Consider the following 18,962-nt stretch of genomic DNA (forward strand, 5'->3'; position numbering starts at 1 on the left):
TGCCATTAACTAATACAGGGGCTTTTTCTCTATATATTGAGTATCCATTTGGCAACGAACACTTAACCATTAATATAATGGAAGAAACAGCACAACAATATTTTTCCCTGAGACCTGCTACGGCACGTAGTAACTTTTCCACAGAATGTGAAAAAATATTTTCAGAAGATAAGGGGACACTCTCACTTAGCACTTTATTTGATACAGTGGAGACTTTGTTATTTAAGGAGACCAAAGCACAGTGGGACATTTGGACATTTCAATCATATCTCAAAGCCCAAATGATCCCAAGAGGATTACGGATCTTTAAATTCCCCACTTTTGATGTTGATACTACGGACATTGAGTTTGTTGATAAATGGAATGCAGTATTATCTGAATGTTCATGTCAATTAATGCTGGTATTAGTACAATATAGAACTCAGCAACTTAATGAAATTAAACAAGAGATAGATACCCTTCAGATAGAGTTAAATAATCGTAGTGTTGACCCAGATTTTGCCAAATTTGATAAAATATTACAAGAGTCTTTGGCCCGTGGTAAGCAAGTTATAATGGAAAACAAACATATCAAGTTTATCCGTGATAAGACTGATTATCAGAAAAATTCAGTATATATTTGGAACAAAAAACAACGTTCCAACTATAGAAGAAGCTTACCACAGAACAAAAACAAAAACCACAGGGGTAACCGCAGACATAGAAGGGGTAATCAAAAACAAGTCAGTTCTTCTGATAGCGATACAGACAGATCGTCTGATGAATATACATCAGGTGGTGAAATAGACAGAGTAACCCAGATAAATACCATCTCTAATACGCAACAAGGTATTCTGAAGGCTCCTATCGTCTCTAACACCTCTAACATCTCCAACATTCCCGCTGTACCCAATACTATAGCCATAAGTTCAGCACCTCAAGTAGTGAAATCTAAAGATAAAAACATTGTTTCTAAATATATCTCTACTAACAGACCAGATGAACAGATGAGTACATACTCTACAAACACAGGAGCATATGAAATGTCATTATTGAATCAGGTTTTTCCCATGGACCCTCCATCACAGGGTATAGGGGGGACTCAGGCCAACAGCCAAGAGAGATATCCAGTACGGGGCAACCGCACACAGACCAAATACAAATAAATAGTGTGGTAAATCTATCTTCTGCTACACTGACTAAAGACCAAGTAGATGTACTCTCTTTAGGTTTGGGTTTTGCACCTACTACAAACTTTGATATTTTTCAGACACTCATAGATATTAACAAATTCGTCAGGAATATTACATTAAAGAAATATTTTGCAGATACTCCACAGGAGACAATCATTTTAGAACCTGATAGTCTCCACACTACATCCATTATAGGTACAAATACCTTTTCAGAAACTTGTGACCTTATATCCCTTCAAAATTTGGCTATTGAGAGCAACACAGTATCAGGAACACTCAATAGGGCATACTCATTTAAAAACAAATCTACTTTTTATCCGATACAAAACAGAGGGTCAATAATAGAGACATTTCATGCACGAGTAGAATCTGATTTGCAGAAACTTAAGGAGACCACTGAACAAACAACTAAAAATTTGACTAAAAGACAGACAGAAGCACTTAGGTCATTACAACAAAGATCTGACCTAGTAATCCGTCCATCTGATAAGGGAGGTACGGTTGTAGTACTTGATAGGAAGGATTACATATCAGAAGCACTCAGACAATTAAATATCCCCACTGATTATTCGATCTTACCCAGAAATCCAACAAATGAGTACAAGAAACTACTATTTGATATCTTAGATGATGGTGTTGAACATGGTTTCTTAGATGACAATACAGCAGACTATCTTTATGTTAAGTACCCCAGAACCCCAGTCTTCCATATGTTCCCTAAGGTTCATAAGTCTCTCACCAATGTACAAGGCCGCCCAATAGTCAGCGGTATTGATTCTATCTTTGAAAGATTGTCCCAGTGGTTGGATGCCATCTTACAGCCATTGGTTAACCAACTACCTTCATACACGAGAGATTCAAAGCACAAACTGAACCTTCTAACCAATATAAACTGGCAAACCAACTACCATTGGCTTTCGGTTGATGTGGTTTCTCTATATTCTAGGATTCCACACAACAGAGGTATTGAAGCTGTAAGATATTTTTTGACAACTCACACAGAATATACATTAGATTTTCAAGACTATATTCTAAGAATTCTTGAGTTCTTATTGACTCATAATTTATTTACCTTTGAAGGCAAATACTATGTGCAAAGATGTGGTACAGCCATGGGGGCGAAATATGCTGTCAGGTTGTCATCCTCTCTATGTATACAACATAACAAACTTGTCTCACTTTAGGACCCAGCAGCTTACTCTCAACAGCTTTATAAGGCTCACCTGCCTTATTCTCATTGCTTAGTATTGGAGACAGATAGTATCCTTACAGCCATCCTCTACCTGAAGAGCTATTTTACAAGCTCCCTCTTGATCCAGCTTATTTTGTGAACGCTGTTCACAAAGCACCTACTGCTTCATCCTCACAACCTCCACGCCTCACTCTGAGATGCAGCATTCTCCTTCTTGCAACGGCCGCAACTTACACTTAAGTTTATACCGGTAAGAACATCTGCTACATGTATACATTTCTTGTGGAAAGTGTTAAGCTGCCATATATGAACTTATAAGCGCTTGGATAAAAATATATGCATATATTACAAAGACTGTTATCAGAATCTCTGCAAACAATCTCTCTAAATTTAAAATCCATTTTGTGCACACTACAAAAAGCACTCTTGGCGCTTCATTATAGTTAAGCTGACAGCTTGTAATATTTCTTAGATTTAAAGGGCTGTTATAACTACTCTATTTCAGACTGCAGTTTTCAGTAATACTGATATTTGGTTTTGTATTTCACATTTGAACTGTTTGCTAGTTTTCCTGCCACACCTATTCAGTGTATCAATATACACATGTGGTGGCTATAGGAACTACTAACAAACGCCTTCAATATATTATATCCTGCTGTATGGTTTTATGGACTCAACTATGCTGCCAGATTTCTCTATGCTGCGTCCATTAACCACTTCAGCAACATACACAAATTTAGCTAGCTAAATCCCAGCAGTTGTGGTTCACTTGTCAAACATGGCCCAAACATTCTAATTCTTTTAGATACCATAAGGTTGAGCCTGACAGAATACTAAGCCAATTACAACATGGACCCAGCTGGGATCAACGCCCATATGCAGTCATTAAACCAAAGGGTTGATATACTAACAGAAGGTTTAAATACACTCAAGGCTGAGAATGATACATTAAAAGCATATATTAGGGATGTTGTTGATAAAAGACTTCCCATAATAGAGCCTCAGGTCAGTCCTCCTGAGAAATTTCATGGTGATAGGTCTCTCTATAGAGATTTTAAAAATGCCTGTTTACTAATGTTTTCTCTCAGACCCCACACTTACCCTAACGATAGAGCTAGGGTTCTCACGGTTATATCTTACCTAAGGGGAGAGCCCCGCACGTGGGCTAATGCTTATTTTGAGAGCAATGATGATATATTGAATTCCTTAGAATTTTTTTTTACTGCAATGGGTCAACTCTATGAGGACCCATACAAACAAATCACTGCAGAAAATGCTATGAGAAGTCTTACACAAAAGAAAAGAGTAGTTCAAGACTACATTACTGACTTTAAAAAATGCGCAAAAGATACTTTATGGAACGATATTTCATTGAGAAATCAATTCAGACTAGGTCTCTCTGATGGAATAAAAGATGAACTTTCTAGAATAGAGTTACCACCTACACTTGAGGAATTAATGACCCTTACTATAACAATAGACAGACGTCTTAGGGAACGACAGCAGGAGAGGTCTTATCACGACACATACCCAAAGAAACAGACAACACCTCACATAGTCAAACCTACATCTGAACCTATGGACATAGGTATGATAAAAGGTCCTCTGTCGCCTGAGGAAAAGATCAGGAGAAGAAGAAACAACCTCTGTTTGTATTGTGCATCTGATAACCACACTGTCAAAGAATGCCCAACTCTCCAGAGGCAAAACAAGGGTAAGACTATTATGCAACCATTCTGCTGCAGTACTCTGATACAACCATCATCCTACCTAAATTTATCCCTTCTATTACAGTGGGACCATCACCGAGTCAACGCTTCCGCGATAATTGACTCAGGAGCAACAGCCTCATATATAGATAAACAATTCACACATGTAAATAAAATACCTTTGGTGCACAAACGGACTCCTGTTTCTTTGAGAGGCATTGATGGCAATCCCATCACTTCTGGCCCAGTAGAATTTCAAACAATCCCCCTACTAGTAGTGACCACAGAACATCACAGGGAGTATATTACATTCGATGTTATCTCCTCGCCTATTTCACCCATAGTTTTAGGCATTAGTTGGCTCACTACACATAATCCTCACATTAACTGGGCTAATCAGTCCCTTACGTTTAATTCCAGTTTCTGCTTGTCTACCTGTTTTCCAGTCACTGTTTTACAAACCACTGAAGACTTCCAGGATGTCAACATTCCTGAAGTTTACCAGGATTATGCCGATGTGTTTAGTAAAACAGATTCTGAAAACCTGCCTCCCCACAGGAAATATGATTGCCCGATTGAAATCATACCAGGCTCTGAAATTCCATCCGGGCATATATTCCCTCTATCAGAGCCAGAGCTCAAACACTTGAAATCATACCTTGATGAAAATTTAAAAAAAGGATTTATACGTCCTTCCACATCTCCGGCCAGTGCCGGTATATTTTTCGTAAAAAATAAAGATGGGTCTCTTAGACCAATTGTCGATTACAGGCAGTTAAACAAAATAACAGTCAAAAACCGTTATCCCCTGCCCCTCATTCCAGAACTCATAGAAAGATTGGAGGGGGCTAAATTCTTCACAAAATTAGACTTAAGGGGTGCATACAATCTCATACGGATTAGGTCAGGCGATGAATGGTTGACGGCATTTAGGACCCGCTACGGCCTATTTGAGTATGTCGTTATGCCGTTTGGCCTTTGTAACGCCCCTGCAACCTTTCAGCACCTGATCAATGACCTATTCAGAGATATCTTAGATGTCTATATAGTTATTTACTTAGATGACATCTTAATATACTCTAAAACTTATCAAGAACATGTCCTCCACGTAAGACAAGTCCTCTCTAGGCTCAGAGGTAACCATCTATATGCAAAAGCTGAAAAATGTTTGTTTAACTCACAGTCTATATCATTTTTGGGTTATGAAATAACTTCTTCTGGTATACGTATGGAAAACAAAAAGATAGAAGCTATTCTAAACTGGCCTATTCCCAAAACTAAACGCCAGGTACAATGCTTCATGGGTTTCGCGAACTTCTACCGCAAGTTCATAAAAAACTTTTCAAAACTCGCAATACCTTTAACAGCCCTAACAAGAGCGAATACACCTTTTAAATGGACCCAGGAAGCTCAAACTGCTTTTGACTTCTTCAAACAAAGATTTACTACAGCACCTATTCTGCGTTTCCCCAATATGAAACTTCAGTTCATACTGGAGGTTGACGCCTCCAACCTCGCCATTGGGGCCATCTTGTCACAGAGAGAAGATTTAACAAAACCTCTGCATCCTGTAGCTTTTTATTCCCGTACTTTAAATACAGCTGAACAAAACTATGCAATTGGTGACAAGGAACTTCTTGCAATAAAACTTTCATTAGAACATTGGCGTCACTTGTTGGAAGGGGTCACCATTCCTACATTAATTTACACAGACCACAGGAATTTGCAATACCTGAAAAGTACTCGTACCTTGTCAGCTAGACAAGTCAGATGGAATCTTTTCTTCTCTCGCTTCAACTTTCTTATCACTTACCGACCTTCTGGAAAAAACCAGAAAGCTGATGCTCTTTCCAGAATTGCATCTGAGACTTCAGTATCCACAACGGAACAATCTATTATCCCAAAGGATAAATTCCTTCTATTTACTTTTGAATCTTTATCGACAGTCCTGAAAGAACAAAACAAAGATCACAATAAACCATTACATATGATACAACTCCATCCAGACGGTTGTTATTACCATGGTTCAAAACTATACATTCCACCATCACTCAGACCCTCGCTACTTCGCTCTGTCCATGAATCATCTCTAGCGGGTCATCCTGGGGTTACCAAAACCCATGAATTAGTCACAAGACACTACTGGTGGCCTCATTTGTATAAAGATATCAAAGAACACGTTCTTTCTTGTCCTGTCTGCACTATCTCTAAAAGAGATAAACATCCACCTTATGGCTTGCTCATGCCTTTACCTACCCCTACAAGACCATGGTCTGAAATCGCATTGGATTTCATCGTCGATTTACCGGTGTCATCCAGAAACACTACTATCCTCGTCGTAGTGGATTTATTTACCAAAATGTGCCATTTTATACCCTTTACCAAACTACCAACTGCAATGGAGACCATACATTTATTGCTTAATCATGTATTCAAGCATCATGGTCTTCCCACTACCATTCTCAGTGACCGTGGTACACAATTTTCCAGCAGATTATGGCAAGAATTTTGCAAAACATTCTCTTTACAAAGAAAACTCACTACAGCCTACCATCCTCAGGGAAACGGTCAAACCGAAAGGTGCAACCAGTGGTTGGAACAATTCCTCAGGTCCTTCTGTTCTTCCCAGCAACATCACTGGTCTGACTTTATATCCTATGCTGAATTCTGTTACAATAATATGCATCATTCTGCAATTAATCAAACACCCTTCTTTGCTAACTATGGATTTCATCCTCGGTTCCACCTACTGCCAACATCCGATACCTTATCGCCCAGTATTTCCCAATTATCTGAAGATATCTCTTCGAACTTCAAGAATATTGAATTAGCTATAGTTAAAGCCAAGGATCAGTACAAGAGGTATTATGATCGCCGAAGATTGCCTGCTCCTCACTACTCACCAGGTGATTTGGTCTGGCTTTCCACCAGGAATATGAAATTGAATACACCCTCGAAAAAACTCTCTCCTCTGTTTGTTGGTCCATACCCTGTTGAGAGAGTTATTAACCTCAATGCTGTTCGTTTGACCTTACCGAATTCCCTTAAAATCCATCCGACATTTCATGTTTCCCTGCTGAAACCCTATAAGGAGCTCCGAGCCTCGACTACTGTAACTCCTCATCCTACTGTTGCTATAGACCCTAACCTGGAATATGAGGTTTCCTCTATCTTGGACTCTCGTCGAAGGAATGGTCGGTTGGAATATCTTATAAACTGGAAAGGTTACTCTTCTGATGAAGACTCCTGGGAACCGGCCTCTAACATTTCTGCTCCTCGACTTGTATCCCGGTTTCACCAACGCAATCCGGATAGCCCTCGACCCTGAGCACCGGGAGTTGCTCCTTGAGAGGGGGGTCCTGTCAGGTTGTCATCCTCTCTATGTATACAACATAACAAACTTGTCTCACTTTAGGACCCAGCAGCTTACTCTCAACAGCTTTATAAGGCTCACCTGCCTTATTCTCATTGCTTAGTATTGGAGACAGATAGTATCCTTACAGCCATCCTCTACCTGAAGAGCTATTTTACAAGCTCCCTCTTGATCCAGCTTATTTTGTGAACGCTGTTCACAAAGCACCTACTGCTTCATCCTCACAACCTCCACGCCTCACTCTGAGATGCAGCATTCTCCTTCTTGCAACGGCCGCAACTTACACTTAAGTTTATACCGGTAAGAACATCTGCTACATGTATACATTTCTTGTGGAAAGTGTTAAGCTGCCATATATGAACTTATAAGCGCTTGGATAAAAATATATGCATATATTACAAAGACTGTTATCAGAATCTCTGCAAACAATCTCTCTAAATTTAAAATCCATTTTGTGCACACTACAAAAAGCACTCTTGGCGCTTCATTATAGTTAAGCTGACAGCTTGTAATATTTCTTAGATTTAAAGGGCTGTTATAACTACTCTATTTCAGACTGCAGTTTTCAGTAATACTGATATTTGGTTTTGTATTTCACATTTGAACTGTTTGCTAGTTTTCCTGCCACACCTATTCAGTGTATCAATATACACATGTGGTGGCTATAGGAACTACTAACAAACGCCTTCAATATATTATATCCTGCTGTATGGTTTTATGGACTCAACTATGCTGCCAGATTTCTCTATGCTGCGTCCATTAACCACTTCAGCAACATACACAAATTTAGCTAGCTAAATCCCAGCAGTTGTGGTTCACTTGTCAAACATGGCCCAAACATTCTAATTCTTTTAGATACCATAAGGTTGAGCCTGACATATGCCCCCTCCTATGCGAATCTATTCCTTGGCAAATGGGAGCTAGAAAACATCTTTGACCATAGCAACCCATTTAGATCACACATCTGTTTCTTTAAACGTTATATTGACGACCTCCTTCTTATCTGGTCAGGCCCTCCTGCAGACATTATGAATTTTATTGACATGATTAACAAAAACAATTTGAACTTAAGTTTCACATACACCACTGACAACATCTCTATAAACTATTTAGATTTATGCCTTACAGGAGAGAGAAGTGGCAAAATTGTATCAAAAGTGTACCGAAAACCAATCTCGGGCAACACCCTCCTGCACGCCTCCAGTTGCCATCCAAAAAATACATCTTATGCTGTTGCAAAAGGCCAGTTCACAAGGCTTAAAAGGAATTGCAGCAACATGGAGGACTACGTGCAGGAGGCAGGTTGTCTAGAGAAGAGACTAAAAGAGAGAAAATACACTTGTGGACACATTAGACAGGCTAGATTAGCTGTTGACCAACTGGATAGGGACCTTCTCTTGGTGGATAAACCCTGAAATACACACAGAGACTTCCAAGGTGTACATTTTGTGACTACCTTCAGCACACAATACCCCCAAATTTGTAACATAGTCAGGAAACATTTCCAGTTACTGGCAGCCAATGATAAGTTGGTTGAAACTGTAAAACAGGGTGTCAGGTGTTCATACAAGAAAAGCCCCACATTGGCATCGATTTTGTCTCCCACAGAATTAAAACAGACCTCTTGTTACACTAGCTCATGGTTACAACATCTGGGCATGTTTAAATGCGGACACAAAAAATGTAAGCCCTGTGATTTTGTTTGGGTTACTAAAGAATTCACTTCAGCAATAACGGGACAGACATACCCAATTAAAACCTGTTTAAACTGCCAGAGCACTAATGTCATATATATTATTACATGTACCTTGTGTAATATTCAATACGTAGGGTTAACCTCAAGGGATATAAATTCCCGTATTAGAGAACATTTCTCGACTATTACAAAAGGTACATCAAGCACACCACTTGTTCAACATTTTTCAACCAAACATCACAGCAGTTTGAATTCCTTTAAATGGGCGGCAATAGAACAAGCAAAGGTGCCCAAGAGAGGAGGCAACCTTGAAAACATACTTGCCAAAAGGGAGGTATATTGGATATACACCCTCAAAACCAGACTACCTTTGGGTTTAAACTCAAGATACGATTTGATTAATTTTTGGGAATGATCAGTGATATACAATTCTGATCATTTACACATTTTTTCAAATCATATTCTTTTGTGAATATTTTCCATTTTGCCTTCTCCCTCCGATTTCCCAATATAATTTTTGACCCTTTTCCCTTAAATACTGCTAAGTCTACATTGATATGTGGTTACCTGCATGATTGCCCTGTATATATATATATATATATATATATATATATATATATATATATGTGTGTATTTATGTATATGTGTATGTATTCACTTTTTTAAGTGTTACACACTTTTTGAGATATTACTTTGTAACAAGAGTATACCTTCAGTCTACTATTGATAATTTTCAAAGGTATGTCATTTTGATATACTGACTCTATATACATTCTGCTTTAGTGCTTGCTGAATAGTGAACCCCTTATTATTGGTGGATTCTTTCCTACATCTATCTCCTTTATGAGATTCTCACATTCATCCCCAATCAGTGGGTTCACATACTTAGGTCACGATATTGGCCATACATGGGCATAAAGTTTTTTCTACATATTGTAATATATATTATATTCTACACTATATATGTTTTCCAGGTAAGATTTTTACCACTACCTAATGAGTATGCACATGTTGGCCAATATCCTTGACTAACATTAATTTATCTGGTGTATATTGCATCATTATGTTTTATATAAATATGCTATATTCTCCCAATATTTTGTCATACTGTATGGTCTTATTATTGACAGCACTATGGTTATCATAGTTAAAATGTTCTCTTTTCAGTATGCTTGCATAGTTTATTTTCTTTTTCTTTTTTCCTTTTTTACATTTTTCTTTTTACCGTATCATATGCTATCTCTTGTCTAGAATTATAGTTTATAATATTTACAGGATATATTTCCATTAGACTATTAGTGATTGCATGTATATACTCTTTATATGTGTACTCCTGCTGTACAGGTCTAGGGTACTAAGGGTTAAGTTTTTTCTTACCTGGTGTGTGGGCGTGTTTTGTATTCTTTGTTTTTATCCAATTAAACTGTAACACTGATTTTTTAAACTTGCATTCACCTGCATGACACCTATGGCTATGATTACGGCTGAGCGCCGAAACATGTAAGCCTTGGTTTCACGCTCACACACCCAATTTGCTTGCTATCACTGTTTGCTGTTCATTAAGCCTGCTTTGGCGTTTTAAACTTTGCCAATAAATATGGATTTTATTTGCATCAAGCTGGATCCTACCTCCTTTTTTTGACTGATTTTATATATAGCCATAAATGCTGCACTATGTAAATAGATTGCTATAATTTATTATTCCTTTATTTACCTCATTTATAATAAAATTGTTACTACTTATGGTGTGCTGATAGTCAAACATATCTAAATAGGCCGAAGGATTCACCAGTGTCACTAACAGAATGTGTAATGAATACAGTGAATAACTTTTCATCACGATGTATAGGAATTCGAGTGAAAAAAGCTAGCCTGGTTTACACTATAATCACTTACTTAGTGAGATCTTAATCGTTCTGTCAGATGTAGAACACGGAGCAGTTAGCGATCTGTAAACAGTACCTTCAGTCAATTGGGCGCAATTACGGAGCACGCCTGTCAGCAGCTCAGTTGGAGACCGCATGGCTAATTAGCATATTTTGACTGCGTATGTGTCATACTCAAAGCAGCTTGTAGTGCTTACAGAGGCGAAGCTGTTCGGACATATATACAATGTTAAATGTTTCTTATTAGTGCATAGAGGGTTGCCAGGGTTACAGTTGTTGGCGCAATGTTTTTGTATTGTGAGATGAGAGGGGCTTATTATGTTTAAAGTCACCACGATTCATTTGCACTGTGTTGGGACTGAAGAAGGGGTATGCGAACCCCGAAACGTCACCATCTATTAAATAATTTATAATTTATCTGAATCCAGTGAGTGCAGTCCTTGATTGTTGATACTTTATATATAATGGTTTTTTTTTGTAAAATCTCTCTCTCTCAAATTATATTTAGAAATATCTATAAATGCATAGAACATATATAATATATACAGTAAATACACAGTATAACACTTTATTAAATATGCATAAATATTGCATAAATATGATTTTACATGTTTTCATCTACATGCCTGCAAAGGGCTCCAATGCACTTAAATATATGTCTAATTGTATACATATGTATTTATGTGTTTGAATGTGTATATGTCTGTAAATACATAAATACAAATATAAATACATAAATACATATATACACACATATAAACATATATATATACATTTACATCTTTATACATGTATATGTACAGTATGTATCTCTATGTCAAAGCCCTTTGCATGCCTGAGACCTCATACCCCTTATAACTTTTTTGTCCCATTTTATTTTTTTAATAATTTTTATTAGACAGTGTTACTATGAGTGTAACTGTACTTTTCAATGTATTTGTGATGTGTTTTGTGACACTTTTTTGTTTTGTGAAACAGTTAACTTCTCTGCTCAAGTGATCACGATTTCTTTAAACTTTTAAAACGAGCGCTACATCTGTGGCACAAAACTAGCCATGATAAACCCCTTTTGGCTTGCGTGTAAATGTTAGCGCATCACTCGTAATCTGGCTCAAATATATTTTATACGCATAGTATTGAGGTTATTCCACACCTCCCTTTAGTCACGGGTGCCATCATGTTAAAATATAGCTGTCCCTGCATTCCAGTGGATGCTATGTACTGTATTGGTGAAATGTGTTACTTACCAGAGAATGTTAACTTAGGTAGGTATTTATTTAATTTTTTTGAAGCTTTGGATTCCACATCACAGGTTTCACTGCTTGCAAATGACGTCTGACTATCTGAAGTAAAACCTCTTCCTTGTTCTACAGAATTCAAAACAGAAAATAGATTTAATAATATTGTGTGTGTGCATTTCTCTTTGTGTGTGTGTATATACACGTGTTTGTGTGTGTATATATATATATACACGTGTTTGTGTGTGTGTATTTACGTGTTTGTGTGTGTATATATATATATATACACGTGTTTGTGTGTGTATATACACGTGTTTGTGTCTGTGTGTGTGTGTATATATATATACACATGTGTTTGTGTATATAAATGTGTTTGTGTATATAAATGTGTTTGTGTATGTGTATGTGTGTATATATATATATATATATATATATATATATATACACACACACCTGTTTAGTATGTTGCCAATACCTAGATATCAATCGAGGATAATTTGTTACCCTATGATGATATTTTGTATAGGAAAATACATAATGTTGCAGTTTATATGTAAATACGCTAAATTGAATCATGTAAAATGTTAGCGTGCAAGAATTTAGGTCTGAAATGTCCTGAATTAGTGTTTGGGAAATCTAGTCACCTTACATGATGTGCAAGGGAAAAAATGGCATTACTATGGACAAGATCCAAAAGACCCCCAAAAACATACAAAATAATTATATGTACAATTTGAAAAGCATGAAATAAACAGTATAGAATCAAATCAAATCAGAATCCCCTTTCAACTTTTTTTAGGGTACCTTAATGTCTGAGACACTATGTATGTATGTATTGGGTTCTTGTAAAGCGCAGCTAATCACCCGTAAGGGTCACTCTCAACTCAAGGTGCTGCTTATTTTATCGACCTCAGAAGGATGAAAGGCTGGGTGGACCTCGCTGGGGATCGAACCTGCAACCCTTGCCTTAGCATGCTGAGCTATCTCAGCCTAATAATAATTCGCTGTTGCCCCTTTCTCCGTTTGGGTGTGTGGTCAATGCCCTGAAATCTCAACTGTTTTTTTTGTGTTGCCTACCATGACAAAATGTGCAGAAATCAGCAATGGCATATTTCTTCTAATTGTAGATTTATGTTCCTTTATTCTCTGTACCTAAAGAGTGGTTTCACCCAAATAATAAAATCCACACGGACAGATGAATAAATATACAGCAAGACCCGTCTGATAATTTAGGCTTCCAGCTCTTTTGTGTCTGAAACTTTACTATCCATGAGGAACTTGAAGAACACTTTTATACTTTCATGTAAAATCTAAATATTTATTGATATAAATTGCAATTTCTTTGTATATAGCAGGAGTTCCTAGGAGGTGGCTTGAGGTTGCGTGCAATACTTTTCTACCTTCTGTCACAGAGTTGTGTGTATCTTCTGATGAGTCCAACATTTGCCTCATACATCCACAAAACATTTCCAACAGAAACTTTGAGGAACATCCAGGTGTGTTTTATTTATTTTGTTTTATAATTTATTTTTTTGGTAAACTTGAAATGTGATGTCTGTCCATTAATACCATTCTCATTCATTGTTATACTTATAGTGGACACATGAACAGAAACAATGTGAAGTCCAAGAGGTTTCTGCATGTTCTTTGCCATTGCCCTACTGTTCTTTTTCATTGCATGTTGCAGGACACCCAAACGCAGAGAGGGCAGCAACAATAGTACATTTCCTTTATTTGTAGAAAGTTTGTCTTCCCGTAGATTAATGAACAGCCAGACATTAAAAAAATTGTAGACTTTAACACCCTTATAAATCTCCAATAATTCTTTGTCTAAGATCTTCTGATTTTTCTTTTGATTGGGGCATCACTCTCATGAACAGACTATCAGTAATCAAATGTGTGTACCTTATTTGTTATAGGGCAGGATACCTTCATTTTCATTTCTTTAGTAGGATTATATGACTCTACTTCGATTTATATATATATATATATATATATATATATATATATATATATATATATCTATCTAGTATGCACACAAAAAGAAAGCGCACAATGCAACCTACAAAGTGCAGAATATTTTAATAAGGTAAAAAAGATATAAAAATCATTAAAACACCAACCCGCAGGGTGTGTACTCACAGAAAGAAGAACCCTCAAACAATGTGAGGTATGAAAACGCTCTAAAAAAATAATAAGTCCCACTTGGAGTTGACTAGTGTGACAGGATCGGTTCAGCACTTCAGATGTATAATAGAAAGTCTCATTCGTGCACACTAATTAGGAATGTCGACTCCTCTAATTACACAATCAAATTTCTGGCCAAAACCTGTACCTCTCCAAACTCCGTTTCATGTAATCGGTTAGTCCTCCACACACTCCCGGGTACTCTTTGGTAAGTCACTGACGTAAGGTGGGCCTGAATATATATATATATATATATATATATCCTTTAAAAACATGTGATTCTAGAGGGTTTATTAGTAGTGGGAAAAGTAGTAAAAGTAGTAAAACACTATCCTCCTAATACCAAAAGCAATTACTACATTAAAAATAAATATAAATATAAAAATAAAAATCAATATCCTAATAAATACCACAATAAATTGAAGGGGAAAGAAACCCCGAATAAATATGACATATTCACTAATCAGACTAATCAACAATATGCGTCCACTAATGATACAAAATATTTAAAGACCTATCAGGGTTTTCCAGGGGCCCAATTCCAAAGACCACCAAACATAAGTCAGGAACCACAGTTCTGGGATGAATGGTCAGAGAGGAAAGAAATCCCTCCTTGGAGAGGAAAGGGAATGAAAAGAGGAATAGAAGAACTAGACGAGGATGTAGAGGAGGAAAGAAATTTTGAAAACAAAAGGAGGAAACCATCATGGATGTGAGTAAGGGTGACCTAATGAAAGTATTCAATCTCTCTAAAAGAAATCTTACAATAGAAGAGGAAATTCCTCTGAGACGAGGCCTTTCCTTTGCACCGACAAAGGGGCCTAATGCTTTTAGCCTCTTTGTAGATTTGAACAAATATATTCGGAAACTAACGCTACATAGACACTTTAGCAAAATTGAAAGTTCACAACAAATACCTGAAAATGAAAATAGGTCACTAAATAAGGATGATGTTGAGTGACTGAAGGTTCTGAAGGCCTTACAAGAGGAAAGTGAGATTTTGAGAGAAGTGGAAAACTTAAATCCACTCCTAACATATGATCCTCACACAACATTTAATCCCAACTCTGTATTTAACCTCATACATTCCAGAGGGAATTTCATTCCAGTGTTTAACAGTTTGGTTTAAACAGATCTGGATAAAATGTGTGAAAATTTCAAAATTAAAGATGGGAATCTTTCTAAAAAAGAAAAGGTATGGTTAGACCTTCTAAGTAATGACAGTTCGATAGTAATTAGAGAAGTGGACAAGGGGGGGGGGGGGGGGAATTGTAATCCAAGATAGAAATGATTACCTTGAAGAAGCGAACAGACTTTTGGGGGATACAGAAGTTTATGTGAAATTGGATAAGAATCCTACTTCACGCTTTATGAGACATTATAGCAGTTTACTAGATGATGCCAAACATCTGGGAACATTGAACGATAATGAGTTAAAATTTTTGAATGTAACAGATCTGGTAACTGCTATTTTCTATCACCTCCCAAAGGTGCACAAAGGCCTAGGAGCCCCCCCGGGTAGACCAATAGTGTCGGGTATAAACTCCCTCACCACTAGATTGTCCGAATTCGTGGACACATATTGCAGCCATTAGTCCCACTCTTAAAATCATATATCAGGGATACCACAGATACAATTAATAAACTATGCCCTATAAAATGGGAGGAGAATTACCAGTGGGTAACATTAGACGTGAGTAGCTTGTATACATGCATTCCTCACATCAAATGGGTATCAGCTATTGAATTCTGGCTGAACTATAGAACTACCCTACCCAAGAATACCCAGAACTTTCTCCTTTAAGCTATAACCTTCATCCTGGAACATAATTTTTTCCTCTTTGAAAGTAAATATTATTTACAGATCAGTGGCACGGCTATGGGCACTAAATTTGCCCAAAGCTTTGCCAACCTCTTTATGGGGTTCTGGGAAAATAACAAAATTTAGAATCATAACCCTTTCATGACAGATATAGTTATGTGGGGCCGCTATATCGATGATATGGAAAGGGGGAGATAAAGCCCTCTTAGATTTCATCGAATTTGTAAATATTAATGATTCAAATTTAAAATTCAAATATAAAGCGTGAAAAAAAGAAATTGCATTTTTGGATCTAGTATTGTCCAATGAGGGTGACCAGATTATTACCAAACTTTTTTAAAAATAAACAGATAGGAATGGGTATTTGCATGCCAGTAGTTGTCATCATCCAAATTGGATTAGAAATATTCCTTACGGGCAGTTCCAACGTATTCGGAGGAACTGCAGTAGGATGGAGGATTTTGAGCTTGAATCTGAAAATCTGAAGAAAAGGTTCATTAGAAAAGGCTACAGAAAGAAAAATATTGAGAAAGCTTATCTGCAGGCAAGAAACACCCATAGAGATGAACTGCTGAAAGTGCGACCATATAAGAAAAATAATAAGATTCATGAGGGCGTTAAGTTTGTTACAACTTATAACAAAGAAATACAAGCAGTGATAAAGAAACACTGGCACATACTGGAAAAAGATTAACTATTAAAAGATGTTTTACTATCAGGTCCCCAGGTAACTTTCAGGAAAAATAAGAACTTTAAGAATATTTTGGCACCAAGTGAATTGAGAGAAAATGGTAAAAAGGAAGGAAATGGGTTAAACTCACAATCTATTGGGTATTTTAAGGGTAATAGGGCCAATTGCGTAGCATGTGAGAACCATTATGACAAAAAACCTACGAAACAAGTAATATCCACCAGCAATAAGTCAGTGTGTGTGATTGAAACCCTATGTAACTGCAAATCAACATTTGCGGTTTATCTACTGCAGTGCGTTTGCGGTTTTAAATACATAGGATGCACGACCAGCCCCTTTAAAGTCAGACTTCTGGAACACATAAACAATATAAAGCTGGTTTAACCACACATAATGTTCAAGTGCACTTTACCCACTTCCATAATAAGGATCCAAAAGGGCTAAAAGGAACCATTTTGGAAGTGGTCAAACAGAATAGAAGGGAAGGAAGCAGGCCCCTGGATCTTCGCAAAAGGGAAACCTTTTGGATCCACAAAATGGGGTCCTTAGTGCCATTAGGGCTAAATAAGGATATTGACCTAGCTGCTTTCCTGCTCTAATATGAATACAATCATTTAGGTAATAGTATTTATGTTCACATTTACATTTTTAAATTTTAAATATCAATATATGACATTTTATTAGGAACTTTGGTTCTAATAAGGACAGTAGTTATTAGATATGTACAGTATGTGAGTTGTGCTTATCAATTGTTTGGGTTCTCTATCAGGACCTCTTTTGAAGTGTATATATATATATATATATATATATATATATATATATATATAATGTTGTTGAAGTCTTTAAATTGTAAAAGGTGGTCTGCAAAAGTTTTTCTAAATTTTATAAATTTTATGTCAATCAGTAGGACTAAAGGACTTTTTAAGGACCTCGCCCCAGATATTGGAAAGGATTATCTGAAATGTTTGGGGTATAATTGGAAAGCTATTCTAATAGTTTAACCATTAGGAGGACCAAAAAAGTTATTTAAAAATTTTGCTCCAAATATTAAAATGGTTAATTTGAAATGTTTTGGGGTACAATCTGAAAGTTTCTAATATTCGAAATATTCCAAACATATTTATTATTTATTATTTTTAATTTTTTACGGTTTTAAAAGATAAATATTTTAACTGTTCAATATATATATTATATGTTTGGAACACATTCCCTCGGTATCAAAAAATATTAAGAAACATTTTTTAGCGCGTGTATGTCATTTTGCTCCCATATTAATAGATACACGATGTTGGTTCATTATCCTTTTTTTAGAAATCTTTTTATAAAATAATTCCTTCACTTCAGAGTGAATTATATATTTTTTACATGTAACCAAAAACTCTTTTACTAGGGGTTCAATAATAGGAAGAACATATATCAATACAAGAATAAGTGTGTTAAAATTATATTATATTAGGATTTACTGACATCTCAAGAGACCCGACACACAGATTTTTTGCTGACACGTAGCTGCTGAATGATGTCAGGTTATTCTGACACCCATCTGGGAGGCCAATGAGTGCGGTATACGTGTCAGTGGGCGTGTCAGCGCCTTCTCAAAAAAGCTTTATCTTGCGGTTAGTTGTTTTATTCAATCATTGTTATTGCCTCTGATGAAGAAGGTAGAAATGATTTTCTGTAATAACCTTCGAAACGCGTCAGGCATTATACTAATTAGTACTACTTGATTGACATACCACAGATCATCTTATAGCATCACTCATTTGTACTGCTGCTAATTTACTACAGTTTATTTAATTTTTTTACTTGGGAAGGAAAAGTTCATGTAGCTCCGAGATCACTATAGAGGTGTCACATATGAGCCTATAAGTTACCTCATAACATTGAGAGCTTAAATTGTGAGTGCAAACTTTTACTATCTCATGTGCAAAGTGTTTGAAGCTAAATAAAATTGTGTTATACGTTATTGATCTAGTATTGCACTCTTTTTTCTTAC

At 36.6% G+C, this 18,962-nt stretch overlaps 1 protein-coding gene and 1 long non-coding RNA gene across 3 annotated transcripts in view; one reads left to right on the forward strand and one right to left on the reverse strand.

Moving 5' to 3' along the window:
* The window catches only part of LOC128667057 (uncharacterized), a 157,740-nt gene extending 142,758 nt beyond the window's left edge, over positions 1-14,982 (forward strand). The window contains exons 2-3 of the long non-coding RNA XR_008403287.1: positions 13,619-13,762; positions 14,966-14,982. This is a non-coding gene — a long non-coding RNA (uncharacterized LOC128667057). The remainder of the gene's footprint in view (positions 1-13,618; positions 13,763-14,965) is intronic.
* Positions 1-18,962, reverse strand: part of LOC128667055 (uncharacterized) — a 233,165-nt gene that overhangs the window by 113,191 nt on the left and 101,012 nt on the right. For both annotated transcript variants that reach the window (XM_053721938.1, XM_053721937.1), the window contains exon 6: positions 12,276-12,395. In XM_053721938.1, coding sequence (XP_053577913.1) covers positions 12,276-12,395 — 120 coding nt within the window. The remainder of the gene's footprint in view (positions 1-12,275; positions 12,396-18,962) is intronic.

This window comes from Bombina bombina, chromosome 7, assembly GCF_027579735.1.
Source record: "Bombina bombina isolate aBomBom1 chromosome 7, aBomBom1.pri, whole genome shotgun sequence".
NCBI lineage: Eukaryota > Metazoa > Chordata > Amphibia > Anura > Bombinatoridae > Bombina > Bombina bombina.